The sequence below is a fragment of the Diadema setosum genome, chromosome 13 (genome assembly GCF_964275005.1).
Source record: "Diadema setosum chromosome 13, eeDiaSeto1, whole genome shotgun sequence".
NCBI classification, from domain to species: domain Eukaryota; kingdom Metazoa; phylum Echinodermata; class Echinoidea; order Diadematoida; family Diadematidae; genus Diadema; species Diadema setosum.
The window spans coordinates 902,859-922,542 of NC_092697.1; the positions used below are offsets into that span (position 1 = coordinate 902,859).

Genomic DNA, 19,684 nt, shown 5'->3' on the forward strand with positions numbered 1-19,684 from the left:
AGTCTGAAAAAAAGTACAATTTTACAAGCACAACAGTAAAGATTTGAGCAAAAACTTTTTTTCACGTTTTTCTACCTTTTTTTCAACAGTTCTTAAACAGTCAATATAAATATATGCCAATAGTAAGTTTAAGATGTCATATTTTCCTTGCTTATAATCCAGTTTTGCCCACATTTTCACTTTTGTGCTTGTAATAATTATTTGCTCCTTCTTCTAAGACTAACTTGTAACATGGCCTCAAATTTCCCGTTAATTGTTGTTCGTGACCTGAAAGGAGTACAGGACGGTTGGATTTCTGTTAAGTTTACGTCGGTCACCGCGAGGTCAGCTTGAAAGTTTGATTACAATGGCGTGTATCATTAGCAATGTCGTTACTATCATTCTAAATATATATATATATATCACAGGTATCAATCGTTATCACTGCACTTACGAGTGGCGAGATAGGGAAAGATATAGAGGAGAGAGAGAAAAAAAAATATAGACACTCACATTGACTACCATTATATCTTTCTCGTGAACGCAGTCACGTTCTTCGTTGTGTGTATAATTCACTTCTCCTCATGCTTTCTTGTTGTTGTTCTTTTTTTCTATCTCTCTCTCTCTCTCTTCTCCCGTATTTCCCCCTGGTTCTTCTTTTTGCCCCCCCCCCCCCCCTCTCTCTCTCCCTCTCTCTCTCTTAAAACAGATAAAGATAGGAAAAGGCGGATTTCTGGAGGCATCAACCGGATACCAGCAACAAGCTGGGCAGGAAATCATTTAAAATGTTGCGAGGAAAGAGGGAAAAGAGACAAAAAAAGTTAATGTTGAATAATATATGAAACTGTTTGCCTATAATAGTCTTGTCTCCAGTCTATCAATTACTAACCCTGGATGCACGTTACTACAACAACCACGTTTACCACACCAAGTTAGTCTCACATTATTTGGGGATTTTGTTGTTGTTGTTGTTGTACTAGTATAGTTTTTAATGTTTTGTGAATTTGAGATAATACTAACTTGTTAACAGCGTTTCTGGGATTTTGTGAAATTTAATGACACAAATAAAACGAGGCCATACGCATCGACTTATCAATGTCCCTGATACACATTTTTTATTGTTCAGATAGAAAATGTAGACACAAGAAGAAGAAGAAGAAGAAGAAGAAGAAGAAGAAGAAGAAGAAGAAGAAGAAGAAGAGGAGGAGGAGGAGGAGGAGGAGGAGGGAGAAGAAGAAGAGGAAGAAGTCTGCGATTGCAGTTGTAACTGGAACCAAACGACTCGCTGAAGCATCTGGATCACGATGAAATTTTGTTAGAATAAAAATGGAGAACTGAATGGTCTCACGAACATCGACGAATGAATGATATTTCACCACGACCTTTGCTGTTATATACTGTGCACTATTTTAAAGGGAAGAAATGGAGTGTAGTATGGGGGAGGGGAGATGGAAATCGTAAGTATACAGCTGAGGATGTCTTGACTTTGAAATGCTTGGATATGACATGTTCGTATAATCATATGCACTTAAATTCTCTTGCAATCGGATAGTGGAAGATGCTTATTGTTTCGAATATCATGCAAGAATTCAAGTTATCATGTGAATTGCGATCTCTATCATAAATATATATATATATATATATATATATATATATATATATATATATATATATATATATATATATATATATTCAAATTAATGTGCGTGCAGTGGTTTTATTAATGGTCGTAAGGGGCAGTGGGTTTAAATCCTCGTCAGGTGATCAGTTCATCGTTATGAAAATGAAGATGTCACGGGGGTTGATGAACTTTTGCGGTTAACCCTTTCTATGCCAGTGAGTCACAAAAATGTGCACATTTCACATAGAAACCTACAGATGAGCAGGTATTGTGGTACGCAGAGGGGTAATTGGATCATGAAGAATGCCCTCGTGTACTCTCAAACACGAAGGTTCTCAACATCGTCATAATGATTAACCACATTGTGGAACACTATGGGAATAACGAGTAATGGACAGATTTAAATTTCAAACAAAAAAAAAAAAGCTAACAGATCGATGACAGAATCATGCAACAAATGGACAAAATAAAACGCAAAATGGACGCGATAGCATGTTTTTGTATTGTTGCTGTTGGTTTTATTCTTATTTGTTGTTGTTGCTTTTTTTTTTAAGTGGATGGTCATACACATGGAATTATTTTTAAAAATTGTATTATATATACCCGTACTTCTTTATTTTTTGTTATACTGTGAAAGCAACCCTGGGAAAGACGATAACTTGCACTATCTTCTAAATTAGCTTGATTGACCCAAACTTCTATTAATAAACACACACACACACACACACACAAAACACCAAAAACCCAAAACAAGCAAACAGCAACAACAACACATTACATTTCCTCGCCAAAGACCGGGCATTTGAAACAGGCCGACCATAAACTTAGTACCCTCAGGATAAATGATGGCACACTGTATGAACAAAGTAATGTTGTTTAGTCTTCTCTGTTTTTTTTTTTTTGTTTTTTTTTTTATTATTATTATTCATTAATTTCTGTGTATTTATTTATTTATTTATTTCTTATTTATCTATTTATTTATCTTTATTCATTTTTTCTATTTATCTATTTTGTTTGTGTAAAAAGCGACGCTACTCTGCACGACATCCAGGGCATTCCCCGAGTTCAACAATGCGTTCAACTCACGGACCATGAGCTGCTAGTGCTTTTCTACACGAATTGCCATTTTCAGTGAAATAGCGCCCTCATGCCAAAAAAATTACTTTTTGGTGAGTGACTGTATGCACGTTTACGCAGTAGTTTTGAGAGTGTTTTGAGCACTTCGTGTATGCTTGTTTCGCTGCACCTGAAAATAATGTTGCAATACTTACTGTACTTTGCATTGAGATCGAGTTTGCACAATAGCCATTGATTGATGAGAAATGACGTTCCATTCTTACAAAGGGAAATGTCATAAAGGAGCATTAGGGTTATACATTTTATACAAGTAAAAGTCTACTAATCGTGGTTTGCAAGTAGTTTGCTCCCCTACATGGGATCACATAAGTTAAATTGTCATTTTCTCCTTCGAATACAGTTGATTTCGGAAATTTTTACACTTATTGATTTTGGTTTTACAGGCATGCATGAATAAGCGTGTTTTAACTCAAATGCTTTGGGCTGCAGAACTTTCGTTTCGTTCAGCCAACGTTGAGAGGGGAAAACAATTAGTGTAATATCACTCTATTATTATATAACATGATGAGTACAGAATATTGATTACGCGTTTCAAGATGAAATGTGCTTGGACAATAGTGGCTGAACATTATATTGATTTGGCAATAAAACAACTCGAGGCATTAATTCTCGTTTTGAATTAAGCATATCAAAATTAATTTGAAGTATAGTTCCTGCGTGTCCATCTCGAATTGCTGTAGCGACATTATCTACATGTCCTATTTCTCTCATTCGTAATTCAAATGCTGAAGAGTAGAACCTATAGCATTAGACTGATGAAACAAGGATTGAAACGGAAAATGGAAATGGAATATCTTAGAATATCGACTCTGTTCATTACAATTATATTTTCTTTCTTTACTCCATTACTTTACGGAGTGATATTATAGTAGACGCATGATGATGCTATCCTACATTATGTCCAGGCTTTTGCTGAAGGAGGGAGATGGTTGGAAAATGTGCGTCAGCTGTCTCACGATGTAATAGATGTACCTATACATGATTCACTCTCAAGTACATGTATCATTAAGCATATTTTACGTGCATCACACAACCGCGGTGATGACGATTTTGCAAAAGCTTTGCGCAATTTAAGTGCAATAAAGAGGGATGATGAAAAGTTGGGTTTTTTCCACACGTACAAGCATGAACATGTACAATAAATATGTTTATGTATACTCAGTGCATCTTTAAGAGAAGTAAATCATTGAAATTCTGCCAATTTAGCGCTCTGCCGATGTTATTATTGTGAGTGAGTGAGTGTGTGTGTGTGTGGGGGGGGGGATGAACATGATTATTGATATTTGCATAACAGAGGCGTACAATAATAATTATGTTGGAAGTGGTTTGGTGGATGAATAAGAGCAGAAAATGAAAAAAAAAAGAGTGGACTACTTCAAGGAGATACACTCTTGTGGTAGATACAGTGACATACAAAAAGAGAAAATAATGTATCGTGAAAGTTCATGGAACTGTCTATAGATGGTAGACAGATACATGTAGATAGATAGATAGATAGATAGATAGATAGATAGATAGATAGATAGATAGATAGATAGAGAGACAGACAGATAGATAAATGCATACATACATACATTGTACAATGTACCTGTACACGAATAGGCCGAGACAGCTTTTTGCGGTGCTATCAGAGTTCCATGTGTCTTTCTAAATATTGTTGTTCGTAATTCATGTAACACATCTACATGTTTATGTACGATGAATAGTCCAATGTGTATTGTAGTGAGTGATTTGTATCTAAACAAGTACATGTATTATGGTAAAACGACTTCCAAAATATACCGTCATCATTGGACTTTGTTAGTTGTAATGTTGTTGTCTGTTGTCTGTACATATTAGCGATTTGTGTAAAGATACCTGTACTACTGTACATGTATTCAGATGAGCCGAGGTAGAGGTCTATTCCTGATGTTTTGTTTCTCTCATTGCCCCTATTTCTTCTCAAGTCCAGCAAATTATCTAATTGATAACAGTTCTCAGTCACAAACGCCATGCACTCACCACACACTCATAGTCTTCAGGTTTTGCACACACACACACACACACACGCACACACACACGCGCGCACACACACACACACACACGCACACACACACACAGACAGACTGACACAGACACACACACAGATTACCACAATCGCAAATACAAGCATCAACCAACATCAATCAATGAGATGAAAATGAACAGAACCAAGTTACAGCTGAGATTCAGTTTTCAATCTTTCCTCTCACAGGTTGTTTAATTCTCGACATTGGTACTGTCGTGCAATTCTTGGAACTAAAGAGCATAATTATTTCTTTTTTTCCAACAGAACAGAAGTATGCACTGCTGCAGTGACAAAAATTCATCACATACAAGAATTGTGGTGTGTGGTGGAATAAATTATAGTCTGTGCTTAACAGCTGCAGAGCACACAACGCTTAATTTGATCATGACAACCGATTGCAATATCTGGAATATATTTCTTCAACTGTGTATTTATCAATTGGATTTGGTGCGAGTTGTACAGATTTAAAATGTGATTCATATTCCAAGTAGCAAGCAAGAATGGGCATTTTATGTATAATTTGTAACATGGCTTGTTATAACTTGAAAAATAAATTTGGCAAATCATCATACTTCAAGCCTCAATTGGTTTTAGCGATCAACGCCAATTTGTAGAAATTTAACAATGTACATATAAAGAAAAATCTGATATTTACAGAATTGCCCGTGCCTTCAAAGCACAATTCATTACATAACATGGATATTAATTCATTCTCAAATGCTGCATTTCTTGAATTGTTTAAATATACAAACTGAAGTACTGTTGTGAGGCACTGGCAACAAGATATCCTGCTGTACAATGTACACAATTCTCAAGTAGGCAAGTTCTCTGATATGATGATGTTTGGAACAGAGGTTGCCATCAGGAGACAATCAAGATTACTGATCCTAACAGTAAATCTCACAGATAGATTTATCAGCACACTTTGGTTTTAAAAGGTGTGGATCTTTCTTTTGCCGCTCCTGTATAAACTTTTTCGACATTTTCTGCTACACAGCTTCTTGGCTCAGCGAAGAAGCTGCTACATGCAGGGCTAGCCCAAACATTTTCTTCAAAGAGGCACTTATCAAACTAAGAGCACCATACAAAAGGATTTTGTATCACAATTCCTCAGATCAAGTTCCAGCTTTGATCTCGAGTCACAACGAAAACCCAACAAAAATCCTATACAAACATTCACAAGGTGTGCTTTCATAGATTTTTGACTGTGCCAACTTTTTAGCGATGAGGTGGTTCTCATGAAACACAAAAACACACTCTGCATCTTACCACTGCAAACCAGTGGATTTGCTTAACAAGCTGTGAATTTGACAAGCATAGAAACTTTTCATGCCAGCAACGTTCACATTGTTACACAAAAAGAAATACTCGAAGAGCGTTTCAGTTCATTCACATGTGACGCTTCATGTGGAGAGACAAATGGTCAGAGCGAGAGAAGGCGCGTTCACAGAGGTGGCACTGGAAGGGGCGGTCACCGGTGTGCTTGCGGTAGTGTCGGGTGAGCTCGTCGGAGCGGGCAAACTTCCAGCCACATCCTTTCCAGTTGCAGTGGTATGGTTTCTCCCCTGTGTGTGTTCTCATGTGAGCCTTCAGATGGGATGACTTGGTGTAGGTCTTTCCACAGCCGGGATGACTGCATGTGTGCGTGGTGGTGCGCTTGCGACCCCATGTTCTCCTCCCTTTCCTCCTGACGATCTGGGTGGCTGGGACCGATGTGGGCACGACACTGCTGTCGACTGGAGTGTTTCGCAGCAGATCCAGGAGCGGAGATGTTGGCGGAGTGTTGGGTGGAGTGGGCATCATGTGCTGGGGTGGAAGTTGCTGCTGCTGCTGCTGAGGAATGGCTATCCTGGTCATCTGGGGTGCAACCAGGTGCTGGTGGTTGGAGTATGGGGGTGGGTCGGGCATGGACTGCGCCTCTATGTGCTGGAGTTGAGCGGTCAGCTGCAGAGGATGGGCATTGTAGGAGTGGATGAACTGCTGCTGGTGGTAATGCATGGGATGGAGGTCTTGTGGCATGAGATGGTACTGCTGCTGCTGCTGGGGTTTGTGCTGGAGCTGTGGCTGCATGTGCATTGCTGTCTTGGTCTCGAACCCAACACTGAAGTCATCGTAAAATTGTCCAATACATTCTGGAGAAGGAATGGAACCTGGGAGTGGTGAGGTAGCCTCCTCTTTGATTTTGATGGGAACCTCTGGAACAATACCAGCTGGGACCTCGGGGCTGAATGCCTCCACACTGTTGGTGTTGTTGATGATGAAGTCGAGGTCGAGCAGGTCATCGTATGTCGTACTCGTCGTCGTGTCTGACTGCGGCGAGACGGGCGGTGGCGACAAGCAAGCACTGCCATCACTGCCAGCTCCAGATATGATGGTGGATGTTGGAGAGCTGGTCTCAAGCCTTGGAGCAAATGCAGGCTCATCCAAGCTGGGTGGGCAGATTTCTTGCAAGAAGCTTTCCATATCAGGCCAGAGCTGCAAGAACAAAAGAAGAAAACCTCACATTTAGTTTCAGAAAGTAGCACACCATGAAAGTACAGTTTCAGTGCAAAGGGAAACTATGCCTCATTATGCAAGAATGCTATAGAGCGGTAGGTATTCAAACTATTCCATTCAACTTTCAGCGAGGTATTGTTCATAGATTATCTGTGCGCCTCTGAATAGCCCTTTCTGGCCTGAGCGTGGAATGGCCGTGCCCGGCCAGTGATTGGTCATTCAGTAAATGATAACATGCGTTTCTCACGATCTGTGCGTGACCGTACCGGCGGCGAGCCCCGGGAAATCACAACTACAGTATATATCACATCACATGCAGACAGTAATAATTTGTAGGATTACAAAAGATACTGGCTTAGGATCATGGAAATTACTGACAATATTACAATTCACATTTCCTTTTACAACCTGCAAAGATATCTGCTCGATCAACACGAGATTCTATCTGTCTATGCAAGAAGAGAATGAAATAGCACCTTTGAGGTCGATAATATCACGAACAGACAAAATCACTCCTCAAACGATGACTCGCTGAACAATTAAAAACTGATCTGAACTTCGAATAATACTCCATTCAGAAATAAATATCAGAAATTGATACAAAAACATGTAAACATGTTGATGCCCGCGCAATTAGGCAATCACACGAGTCAATAATTATTCAAATAACGCACCTGCAATCAGTGAGTGCTCACCTCACACATTCAATTACTAGCAGAGCTCAGATAAAAGACCAAAAGCAACGTGAGCTTACCTCGTATGAAAAGCTGTCATTGCATCCTACAGACTGAGTTTCTCCTAAAAGAGCTGCCATGTTTCCTTCCAATGTTATGGTGTTTTGCAGGTAAATTCTCAAGTTCGTGAAACGATCTGATCGAGAGTCAAAGTGATTATGACCATGTCAGCGTGGTGTTACGAGCTATAATCACATCGTCTGCTGTCGAGGGTTCAGTGAGGCCTGACGCGCTCAGCCAATCAGCAGCGCTTCCAATCCCGGTGATTTGCATGTCTAAATTTAGACGGGTATATATACTCCGGCTCTCGCGCGCGATGGCTTCCCAGTCTTGCGAGGGAGCTCGCACCGAACGGAGCTCCGCGTGACCATGGCAACTATGAATAAACATGAATCAACACTGTGAGTCTCGCAGCTCTTCACGGTTAACGCTAATGATATACGACGACGTCATGCTCGCTTTTGACGTCACAGAATATGGACCAATGGAATAACCACAAAGCTAAATATTCATCAAGGCAATTTTCCACGCGTGTAGTTTCTGCCTGCCACACACGGGTACGACATTGCGAAAAGCACGAGCAGTCAGTCACATGGCAGTGTTTACGGTAGTTCACCGCTTGCTATTTTTGGCGGGTATATAAGGGCAGCTTGTCGTCTGACTCAACTCGCAGTTCACAACCTGTAGCGGCGCTGCACGGAGCCTGGTGGAAAGTAGAGCTAATACAGCCAGTAATCCCCGCGTCTATTCGGTGGATCTAATAACTTTGTTTTGGGGAATTTCCGATGCTGTGACTCCTGGTGTTGTGCATGACCGACACAGGCAATACAGGAAAACACAAATTTTTAACCATCACCGCAAGGTTCCAATTTCGAAATTGAAAAAAAAAAAAAACAGTAAAATCCTTTTGCTCTGTCATCCTTTTCATTGCCTGCTACCGATATGATTATTACCTTTAGTTTCACCTTCTCTAAATTGAATTGCGATGAAGTTGAGAAGGTTGTTTTCTTGACCCAAATAAGCTTCTTATCCCAGTAAAGTCGGAAGACTATTTTGTTTGTCACATAAGTAAGAAATTATGACGAGATATCATTTTGGGCGAATGTTTATCGAAGAGGAATAAGATGAAGAATGGGGACAGGTCTAGCTCTTTATCTGCCTCTTACTACCAGAACATCATACCAATGAAACTAGCCACCTTGACGATGAGGTGGAAGGTGAAACCATGGAGACAGCTCCACGGTGAGACCAAGGAGGTATCGGATACCCTCTAGGTGAAACCAGGGATGGGGGAAGTCCCACCTCCTTGGTGAAAACCTTCACCTCAGTTGTCCGAGTAGTCACGTTTGCATCTGTCCTTGCACTATGGAGAAAGAGACTGAAGTCCCCCTCCCCCCCCCCCCCACCACCACCACCATGATACCTCCCTACACGGAGGATGACATCTAACGGGTGGTATGGTCACTTTTATATTTAGATCCCACTCCTTCGTATGTTTTCTTCCATTGAACAACCGTTAGTAAGGATATACATCTTTACATCACGTATCGAATCTTTCATATGATTTCATCAGGAATGAAAGAGAAAGATATTTGGGATGTTGCAATGAAGGCAAGAGCATGACTCATCGATAGGATAAAAATGAATGAATTTGAACATGATATTTATGAGAAAATCTAATACTTGCACATGAGTAATACGCAAGTAACTGAGAAGTTGACGCTTTTCCCGCTTTGCCAGAATTTCTGGAGCCCCACTTCCCCTATGTATACTTTAATATCATAAAAGTTGTTTTCATCATTTTCTCGCTGTAGAAACATTGTTAAATTCCCATGATAATGAGTATTGCTCGTTTACACACTCAAAGAGAAGCGAATTGAGAGCCGTCACCTGATCTAGCTGGCTATGAAATTATGGCATGCAAATCGCACCCTTTTCAAAGTGATGATATTCTTAAAGAAATAAAAACCAAGAAAGATTATTTGAATCAGTTATGTTTCCATAAATACATCACACTTTGCTGTCATGCCATTGTCAGTGAAATCATTACTTTTTGTCTGTAATGTGAGTATTTTATCAAATGAATGACGTCTTTTGGCACTCTCAAACTTTTTTCATATCTTCTATTAAGGTCGTCAGAGAGTATGTTTCTAATTTCGATGAATAATTTGCATAGTTAGATATATCATGTATAGAGGTTATATAGTATCACATGGCTTAGAACAGTGTTAAGAGCGGGTTTTTAAGTTTCCAAAACGGAAATTTTCTTCATCATTGGTTTTCTTAATGGCTATAATGATGTCATGGCTATCACACTCACTCATACGCGTGGGCATGCAAGCAAGCTTTCATATCCATTAATTAATGATAACATTCACCCCCCCCCCCCCCGCGTTGCTTACTGTTCAACGTCATGATTATCATAAATACACAACTATCCACCATAAATTATAAAATCTTCTTTTCCTGTTTCAAAACGCATGAGGCATCGCTCGTTGCGTTATCCTTCGCATTCACTATTTTGATATCTGGCATCTTTTTCAGTATACTGTACGAGGTACATCCTGTTTTCGGAGAGCATACATCAGCAAAGCACGGGATCGATATTGTTGAGCGGTGGTTTCGGAGAATTCCCCCGCTCAGCTGCGGCGATCGGAGTGAGCCAAGAGGCACTCCGCGCACGCGTGGCATGGAATTGAATCTCTCATTTACTGTTTATTCAAAACAATCATTTTAGGGTAAAGTCTCCAGTTATTTCCTGCTTTATTTGTTATTGTTCAATAATGTGGGTGCCTCATTAGGCAATGTACAGTTCTATTCATGGCTACGATCATCGGCGTAGACTGGCTGGAACAGCACGTCCTGCTTTTTCCATCCCTTTGATCTGACGAAGGAGGTGTGATTTCACTGATCTGGCCAAGAATCTGGCCATGGACCTTGTACAGTGTTAGCTCCATGTTGTGACCACACATGAACTATACTGCAGTATTTCCTTATATTTGCTTCCTTATATTTGCATTCATTGCATCAAACTTTACCTCTCCAAGCTCTCGTGGGACTTCTACTAACTCATAAGCTCTTTGGCCCGAATTCACGAAGGTGGTACAAATGAAACCATGGTTTAATTAAAAACCATGGAGCGCCAAGTGTCGCACGGAATATTTCGTTACGAAATTGGTCATTTCTTCGACAAAATGACCGTTTCGTTAACGAAATGACATTTCGTGGACGAAATGTTCATTTAGTTACAAAATGTTGTCATTTCGTTACAAAATAATCATTTCATCGACGAAATTACTGATTTTGTAACTAAATATTCCATGGGACACTTGTCGCTCCATGGTTTTTGTCCATGGTTTAAACCATGGTTTCATTTGTACCACCTTCGTGAATTCGGGCCTTTGTGTTCGAATGACAAAATAATTACACATTTCTTTAATATTCCGCTTATTGTAGGACAACGTCAATACCACGTGGCCCTCTATTTTTATTTATTTTTTTTTTTTTTTGTGCGGAAGATAGATCCCAAGACGAGATGAATGACGTCTTGAATACAGTAACACAAAAATCATAAGAAAAGTTGTTTACGAGAATGAAGGGATACATTACAGCAAAGTAGTCTTCTACCATAATGTCATATCATAAATATAGGCATCTTCAAAAATAAAGTCTTTGTATAAGGTCACGTATACTTCTAGTTCAAGTTGATTTATTTCATTTCCAACAAACAAATAATTGGGGATACAATGAAATGTTCGTATATACAGATTTCAGGAAATCAGTACAACAATGCGATGAACATAAAAACATAAAAACATGTAATAAAGACACAGGTAAATTATCAACAGAGATACAAATAAATACTATATCATTATGGTAAAGGCAGAAACAAAATTGCTGGAAATGGAGGGGACTGCGATAGCATGTAAACTTGAAGAGATGGAAATGGATTTTCCAAGAGGTGAAAATCTATGAAAAACCAGAATTAACATACCCATATTTATAAAAGACAGCAGTGTGATAATGGCCGGTGGTAGGAACGGTTTAGATATTTTGTTCACATCTTGATAATGACAAAGGTTTTGTGTGTCATGAAAGCTTTGACATGACTGTGTTTCTTCTCTCATTCCAGCATTCACTACAGAGCACATGCAAAAAAGTTGGAAAATTTGTCAAGATTGAACCAAAGCAATGTTCAGACATCATCTTTGAATGCAATATTGCAAAACATTGGGAAGAATTTTTATGACATGATAACATGTCCATGGCATCGAAAAATTCATACCAAGTATCTTGCAGTCGCCATAAAACCCACTTTTAATCATAAGCTTACATTCAAATTGTTTTCATTTTCTCAGTTTCCATACCCTTGGCACTCTACATGACATCTTGATAATTAACAAATACGTTCATGTCTTTGAAAACAAGAGGAATTCATATTTTAAGGCAAGAACGACTCAATGGCATGCTATCCGGGCAAATAAGAAAATTACCTTTGTCGATTCCATCTCAGCTGTATAGTTTCATATGTCAACATCATTCAACATCATCTTTTAGAAAACCCAAAACAGACAGAATTTCAAATATACATGTTCTCAAAGAAATAATAAGGATTTCAGTGGAAAAAAAGATATAGTTCGCCTGCCACGACCTACAGATCCACAATATTTATGTATGGATAATGGAAGTACATGCTTAGGAAGAACATGCATTTTGGATGAGATGGTGCATGCGACCAGGGAGGTGAGAGGAAACCTCCCTGATGCGACATCCCCAGTTAAACACAATTAAATCAACACGAGACTGGGTTTCTGCCAGCCATGGAGGAAAGATGTTGGACGATTCATCATCAGAGTCATCCTAGATACATTAGGGATAGTGATCAGGCGATTACACGGTCCCGCCCTCACTACCTTGATAAGCATTTTCACCTGTGTGGACCACGCCTTCTTTTAAGAAATTAATTCTAATGGATTAATATCGGATATCAGTATTTTCATATAATCCTAATTCGTACTCTTTAGGCCTATGTGTATCAAATTCACACTTAATAATGGTAAAGTAATGTGATAATGACGAATATCATTTATAATTGAATTCTCCAGAGGCAGCTGCATCAGAAATACTTATGATACATTAATGATAAAATGATGATTATAATGTTGACAAATCAGTCTCTCTCTCTATGAATATTGACTATTTCGTAAAGCCGTCCGACAGCCATTGACCATCGCTGTTTTAATGTTCATTGTGAGTCTTCATGCATACTATACAGGGGAAACATACCGTGGTATATACGCGAACCACAGCCAAATTCGCAGTTACACAATAACATGACAATGTCTTAATTTGAAGCCATATTATAAAAAACAGGGTACTCATCATTACCTTTAACAAATTATGCACAATTCAATTCAATTCAATTCAATCATAATTTATTTCCAATCAACGAAAATCAAAACATACATAATACAAAGTATACATGTCATGAAATGATATTGTCCAAACGTTTACAAAAGATTCATGTAGTATACGAAATGAATTATATGCAACAACATATGTACAATAATTACGAGGAACAATGCATGTATACTTCGTGAGCGTTCGGAAAATAACTTCAATTATGGAAAATAGCGTTCCACTAAAAAGCAAAGCTTGTGGGACGTGGATCGCTAGATAAATAATGAGTAAACAATGTATTATTCAAGGTTTTTTTTTTACAGCTATTGTATTAGATATAAATTACTTAAGTCATTTGTAAAAATATAGTTATTTTGAGATACGCTGGCTTCGGCAATAATAAGAAATAAGAATAGAGTATCAATGCTAATGCTAATGCCCAGACAGTGTTCATTGAACTGCGTGTACCGGGAAAATATGACAAGGACGACACACTCGTACAGCCATTCAGTTACCCACACACATAAGACGCGAGACAGTACCGAGAAGAGAGAAGACAATAACAATACAAGTCTACGAAGAACAAAAGACAGTAAAGGAAGAGGAAAGAATGCAATGTATAACTCGGTTATGCCATGTATAACTCGGTTATCACATGCACATATCATTTTCTTTCTTTACATAGCATTTATACTTATCATAGAACCAAACTTTCACAGATTGACCACCATGCATGTTCTATAATGTTTGCGACAATAATGTTCATCCTAACCGGATATTATGTATCATTTTACTTTGTTGTATTTGATGTATTTTTTTCATTGAGAAATCAAATGAAAACAAATTGCAATTGAAAACTGAAAGACGGATAATTAGCCTGTGTATAGTTCGGTTAAAATTGTAACTTACATTGGTATATTTTTACACTGTGTATTTTCCGATGTTCTGGTATACATCTCTTCCGACAGAAACTCTGCTAATCTATAGCACATGTACACATTCGCAAATAGCAAGGGTATAATAAGAATGGTTAATTGCTCATGTATCCTTTTTGGAGCAAAACTATTTGCTGGTTATTATGAGATAATCATATCGGCGCTGTCGGTAGAAACAGGAAGGACGTTTGGGGACATCTCAAACTGTCGACCGATCGCTTCGGACGAGAATGTCGCAATGTTCCATTTCTGTCCCATCGTTCTTATATAGCCGCTCGGTGAGCGCCATTCGGTGATTCATAAACAAAATTCATCCTTTTGTCATTTAAATCCGTGCATCAGCGGGGGTGGGCCGACATGGTAAATATTACGATCGGAGGTGAAATTCACGGCTTTTTAATAATGCATATTCATAACTTCCAGAGTCCTTGCCCTACACTCCATCCTTGATTGGCGAAGCGCCCGAGCGAGGTAAGTTTTCGTGCGAGCAGAAAGGGGAAATAATTTGTCGATGCAATAATGGACTCGCTGGACCGTGAATAGCTGGAAGTTTGGTGCCTTGACGGAATAAATGGGTCACGATACTCACGGCAACGTGAATAAGCGAAAACAAAAATGAATGTTCATAGTCTCCGGAACTAATAATAACGACATAACGCTGTCTAGAACATTCCTAACTCGAAACTTACATTATATAAAACTAGTAAAGTACCATTGTTTCATTCATTTTTCGTTTTTCTTTTCTTTTCTTTTTTTTTGACTATGTTCGTTTGTTTGGTTGGTTGGTAGTTTTGTTAAAGGAAGGGTTATCACTGATATCACATACAACTACAATTTAAGTGCTTTAGAATAGAGTGAATATCATGCATTGGACGGCGATTTTTTTTAATTTGTTTGTGTGTTTGTTTGTTTGTTTGTTTGTTTCAGATTAAAACCTTATGTAGTGCCTCCTTACCCATTGATCTAATTGAAACCTTTTCTAAGAATACTTGTGCATTAGTAAGTTTCTTGAAATTCGAAAGAGCTATTTTTGCAGCTTTTGACAACCTAAAATTTCTCTCATTACTTATCTTAACTTGCTCACTTATATCTACATTCTTTGCCCTTTTCCATTGTTCTATTCCTTGGCTACGTAGGGCCTATATACATGTACTCTCCTTATGTACTCATTTATACATTAAGATGTAGACGGGAATCTTTTTATCTTAGTGGATATGGGTTTCTAGCAATAAATAAATAACAATATTGTTGACTCTGTATGATTTAATCTGCTTTTGTAGATGAAAGAAGTTTGTTTATATCCCCATGATTACGCATCTGAATTGTGACTGTATATATTGATAGGCGAAGGAAACAATATCCTTCCAATATCAGTATGAAGCTTTTCTATTCCTCCAATTAAAAACAAAAATGACATCTTAACGAGATTATCAGAGCTGTTCCTTTTATAGGGTATTCAGCCAATTTTGTAAACAAACCTACGCTGTCGTTCTTTATTTAGATATCGCTGTTATTGATCCAGTCACGCAGTGTGTTAAGTCAAAGTACGAGTGCTAAGTCATCTAATTCATGCACGCTGTGTGTTCGTTCGAGCAGTATAATAGTGCTGACTTTATTTACACCGTAAATTCCCCATTCTAGATTTCAAAGTCCATCGTTTAATTGCCAAGATCGGGGCTATCGATGATTGTTTCTGTAGACTCTTTTCGCGTTCTATGTATACATAATCCTGTAAGTGGCTCTGTCGTTCTGATTGGCTTCTTGAGTAATTATTTATCGAAGTGTCTGGTAGTAAGTCTGTACACTCGTGCCCAGCATTGAGTAGAGCTATAGAATGTGTTATAAAGTTCATCGGTAGAGCTGTTTAGCTTGCACAATATCAACAATGGCGCCGATAACTAATCGGACAGTTGCGTATGAAACAGGCAATCGTGTTGATATATCGGGGCAAGTCTTGGATCTGTTGCTGAGGTTATAGTGCGCTTGCATCTCGTATGAGTGGAGTTGAAATTTACATTAGTTGCATCATCAGTGTATTCAATTTTGTGAATTTTCTCCAGGCCAATACATGCCCCCATCCACCCCAGGGCTCGGTGCACCTGTAATATAATAACTATACCATAAAGCTGCCAAGATATGGATTTCAATTCGCAAGCACAATTATTGCAATATGCTCGACAAAGCTACACTCTTCAACTATACCCTCTTTCTAAAGTATGCATAACAATTTAAGATTAATTGAACACTGTTCTTAGATATGCATATTGTAATAAATATGCATGTTGTTATAAGATAATCATGTATATTGACCGTCTCATGTCACATGTCATGGTGAGAAGCTCCACTAGTGACAGTGTAAGGCACATGACATGGCATTGTATGCCTGCCAACCACCTGTTTCGATTGTAATGGATCACAGAACTTACCCAGTCATGATCAGCAGGTTATGACAAAAGCCTACAGTCTTAAATACCTAATCGCGCTCAGCAAATTTACAATCAACAATGCAATGGTAACTTACATCTCAAAAGAATCTGTTGTATAGGGACGTATATTGTCTATAATCACGAGCGAGACATATGTCATTGAGAATGACAATGACATCCCGACTTTGTCTGGCGATTTTAAGAAGTTATCATCTTTGGTGTGTTGTTGTTTTGTTGTTGTTGTTGTTATTATTATCATCATTATTATTATTGTTGTTGTTGTTGTTGTTGTTGTTGTTGCTGTTATTGTTGTTGCTTATTTTGCTCTTGCTTCTTTCTTGATCACTCATTTCATTACACCAATGAGCTTGATTACATTCAGATGGTTTTGCTATGAAAGCGTTTAATCGCCTCTTGGAGTATACCAAACCTTTCAGTAGTTATAGCATCGAATGCTCTATGTTTAGATTATAAGGAGATGTATTTAAATGGTAGAACACTGGACTTACTTTACTCTGCAATCTAGAAATCAGAAATGATTTAAAAATCAATACACGAGTTTCGAACCAGGACTAAGCTGTACCCTCTGCTCAGTAGCTCAGTTTTTGGACAAGTCAGAGTCTCACTCGTGGATACAGTTCACTATTGATATTTATGTTCGCAGCGATGTTCGTGGTGATCTAAAGGATAATAGTTAAATTCACCTGTTCCAATAATTGGAAGCAGATTGAAACATTTAACTGTTGCTATGTTGAGCAAGCCTCGAGATATCTGGCCGCCATTGATAACAGAATTTTGTTATGCCGGTTTCGATGATTTGTACTACATGTATTCTTATCATAACGAGCAAAACCCGTTTGTAGGTCCTGTCGTATACTGGGCAGGTGATTTGCTTCCATGCGGTTCGTTTTGGAGACGGATGATTACTTTTTAAGTGGATAATCGATGTGTGAAAATGAATTGTCAACCATTGTCATCACATAGAATTTAGCTTGCTAAAAAGTACCTGTTCAAAAGATACCGCATATAAACGCAAATAAAGCAATTTCACCACAGCAAGGACATCATTCCACCACACCTGACTATAGACCATTGAGATAATTACTCAAAACGTGTGAGCAGAGAGCTTGTTTAGTGTTGTTTGCTTCATGAATTACTCTTGAAGTAGATCTCTGCCAAGAATTAGACAGAAGACATAGCGGATCCTTCTCCCCAATGTTCCCGCATCCTGCCCATTGCACGGAGGAAGTTTCCAACGCCACATTGTTATGTATAGTATTCACCGTTTTGATAGCGTCATACGGAATGTGATCATTCATGATGATAAGAACTTATAAAAATGCTAAAAGTTTGCAAACAAAAGACTGCTAGGAAGTAAGACAAAGAAAGCACGTTGGGAAGCATTCACTCAGATAATGACAACAAAACTAGGGGACAGGGGCTGCATCACAAGTAGGGAGGATATCCGTGTGTATTCGGCAGTTTTAAAGCAGATCAGCTGGCTGTGCATAAAAGACTCTAATTCAAGTGTTTTCATCTATTTCAAGTTTCCCTTTCTGAAATATGTGTTGTATTAATCAATCATTCAGATTCTCCTCGGTTGGAGAGGGTGTAAGAAAAAAACAAACCACTTCGCACATCAACACGATTAAATAACAAAAGTGGCTGTTTCGCTTGTTACGTTCACCGCTTAAATTCCAGCTCCTCAAGGCCTTGTGAAATGTAACAAAGCGAGAAAGAATTCACCACCTCATCCTTTATCCTACTGCACGGACACGATAACAATAGAGGACAATAATTACTTCTCGAGAGGGGTGAGATCGGCACTGAAATTGGACTTGCTCGAGGGGCGACGTGAATTTTTGCGGTTGCTGGTTTTGCGGATGTTTTATTGTATTGTTCGCAACCAGAATGGATCGATCAATTCTTAGAAAAAGGAAGTGGAATTTCACTGAATGCTATCGTAGTTCTTTCACGACCTTTCTTTTTTGTTTCACTTAAATACTTTGAGCACTATTAAAGTCAGGTAAGCATTTTCGTGCCACAAAGAGAAAGAGAAAGAGAGATGCCAGCTGCAGTAACATTGACATACTTTTAAGACTCTTCAGTTTTGTTGTCTGGAATAGCAGAAAATCAATTTTGATCGGATTGGATATACTGCTAGCTACACTAATTTCAATGAATATTTAGTAAACGTGCTTTCAGTGAGGTATGGAGGTTGCTGACACTTTGTTCCGTTTTCCAGGAACTCATTCTGTTGCTTAATTTATCTATTTCCGTTTGGCATATAAAGTCGATCCATGATATGATTGAACAATCATTTGCGAAAGTTGATAGATACTGATGGCATATGAGCTTGCTCATGACGCCAGCATAATGTGTCTGCAACAGGAGCAGTTGATTTGCTTTGTCATGATTTGTCTCTGTGCGATATTTTGTGTGCTTATATGAGTTGATTGATACAACTTATACAATCGAGGGGGGAGACATTGATCGGTAACGGGTAGGGGGAAGGGGTACCGATAACATGGTACGTAACTGAGAGGATGATATTGAAAATAAATGCAAAGGGGTAGGGGAGTCCTTTCAATGATACGTCTTTAGTAGGCCTATATCCACTGTGGTCAGACACAGATATTATTAAACAGTATAGGTATGTTGTTGAGCTACTGTTGGTTAAACGTTTGCATGAAAGTTGTTAAATTAACTTAAAACTTCAACATGCTGTTAAATGCATGTTATTGTGTATGAGGTTACTTTTGTTTAGCCGATTTAACTGTTGGTGTGCAAACAATAATGCTTAGTTGCAAAATGTATAGGGAAAATAATGATAAGGTTATTCATAAATCGTCTGCACGAACAAAACAACCAAAAACAAAATGGAAGAAGCCCATGTTGTAACAGGACGT

At 38.5% G+C, this 19,684-nt stretch overlaps 1 protein-coding gene across 1 annotated transcript; it reads right to left on the bottom strand.

Moving 5' to 3' along the window:
* Positions 1 to 5,327: 5,327 nt before the first annotated feature.
* On the bottom strand, positions 5,328 to 8,153 carry LOC140236887 (uncharacterized). Its single transcript, XM_072316823.1, has 2 exons — positions 8,035 to 8,153; positions 5,328 to 7,259 (listed from the first exon to the last, which is right to left on the bottom strand). Exons 1-2 carry the CDS (start codon positions 8,092 to 8,094, stop codon positions 6,174 to 6,176), a joined length of 1,146 nt encoding a protein of 381 aa, XP_072172924.1. The 5' UTR covers positions 8,095 to 8,153; the 3' UTR covers positions 5,328 to 6,173.
* Positions 8,154 to 19,684: the final 11,531 nt, after the last annotated feature.

Excerpts from the sequence above, each read along its gene's own strand:
- LOC140236887 (XM_072316823.1), bottom strand. The coding sequence starts at position 8,094 with ATGGCAGCTCTTTTAGGAGAAACTCAGTCTGTAGGATGCAATGACAGC. Across the intron at positions 7,260-8,034 it reads ATGACAGCTTTTCATACGAG|CTCTGGCCTGATATGGAAAG; the intron begins GTAAGCTCACGT and ends TTGTTCTTGCAG.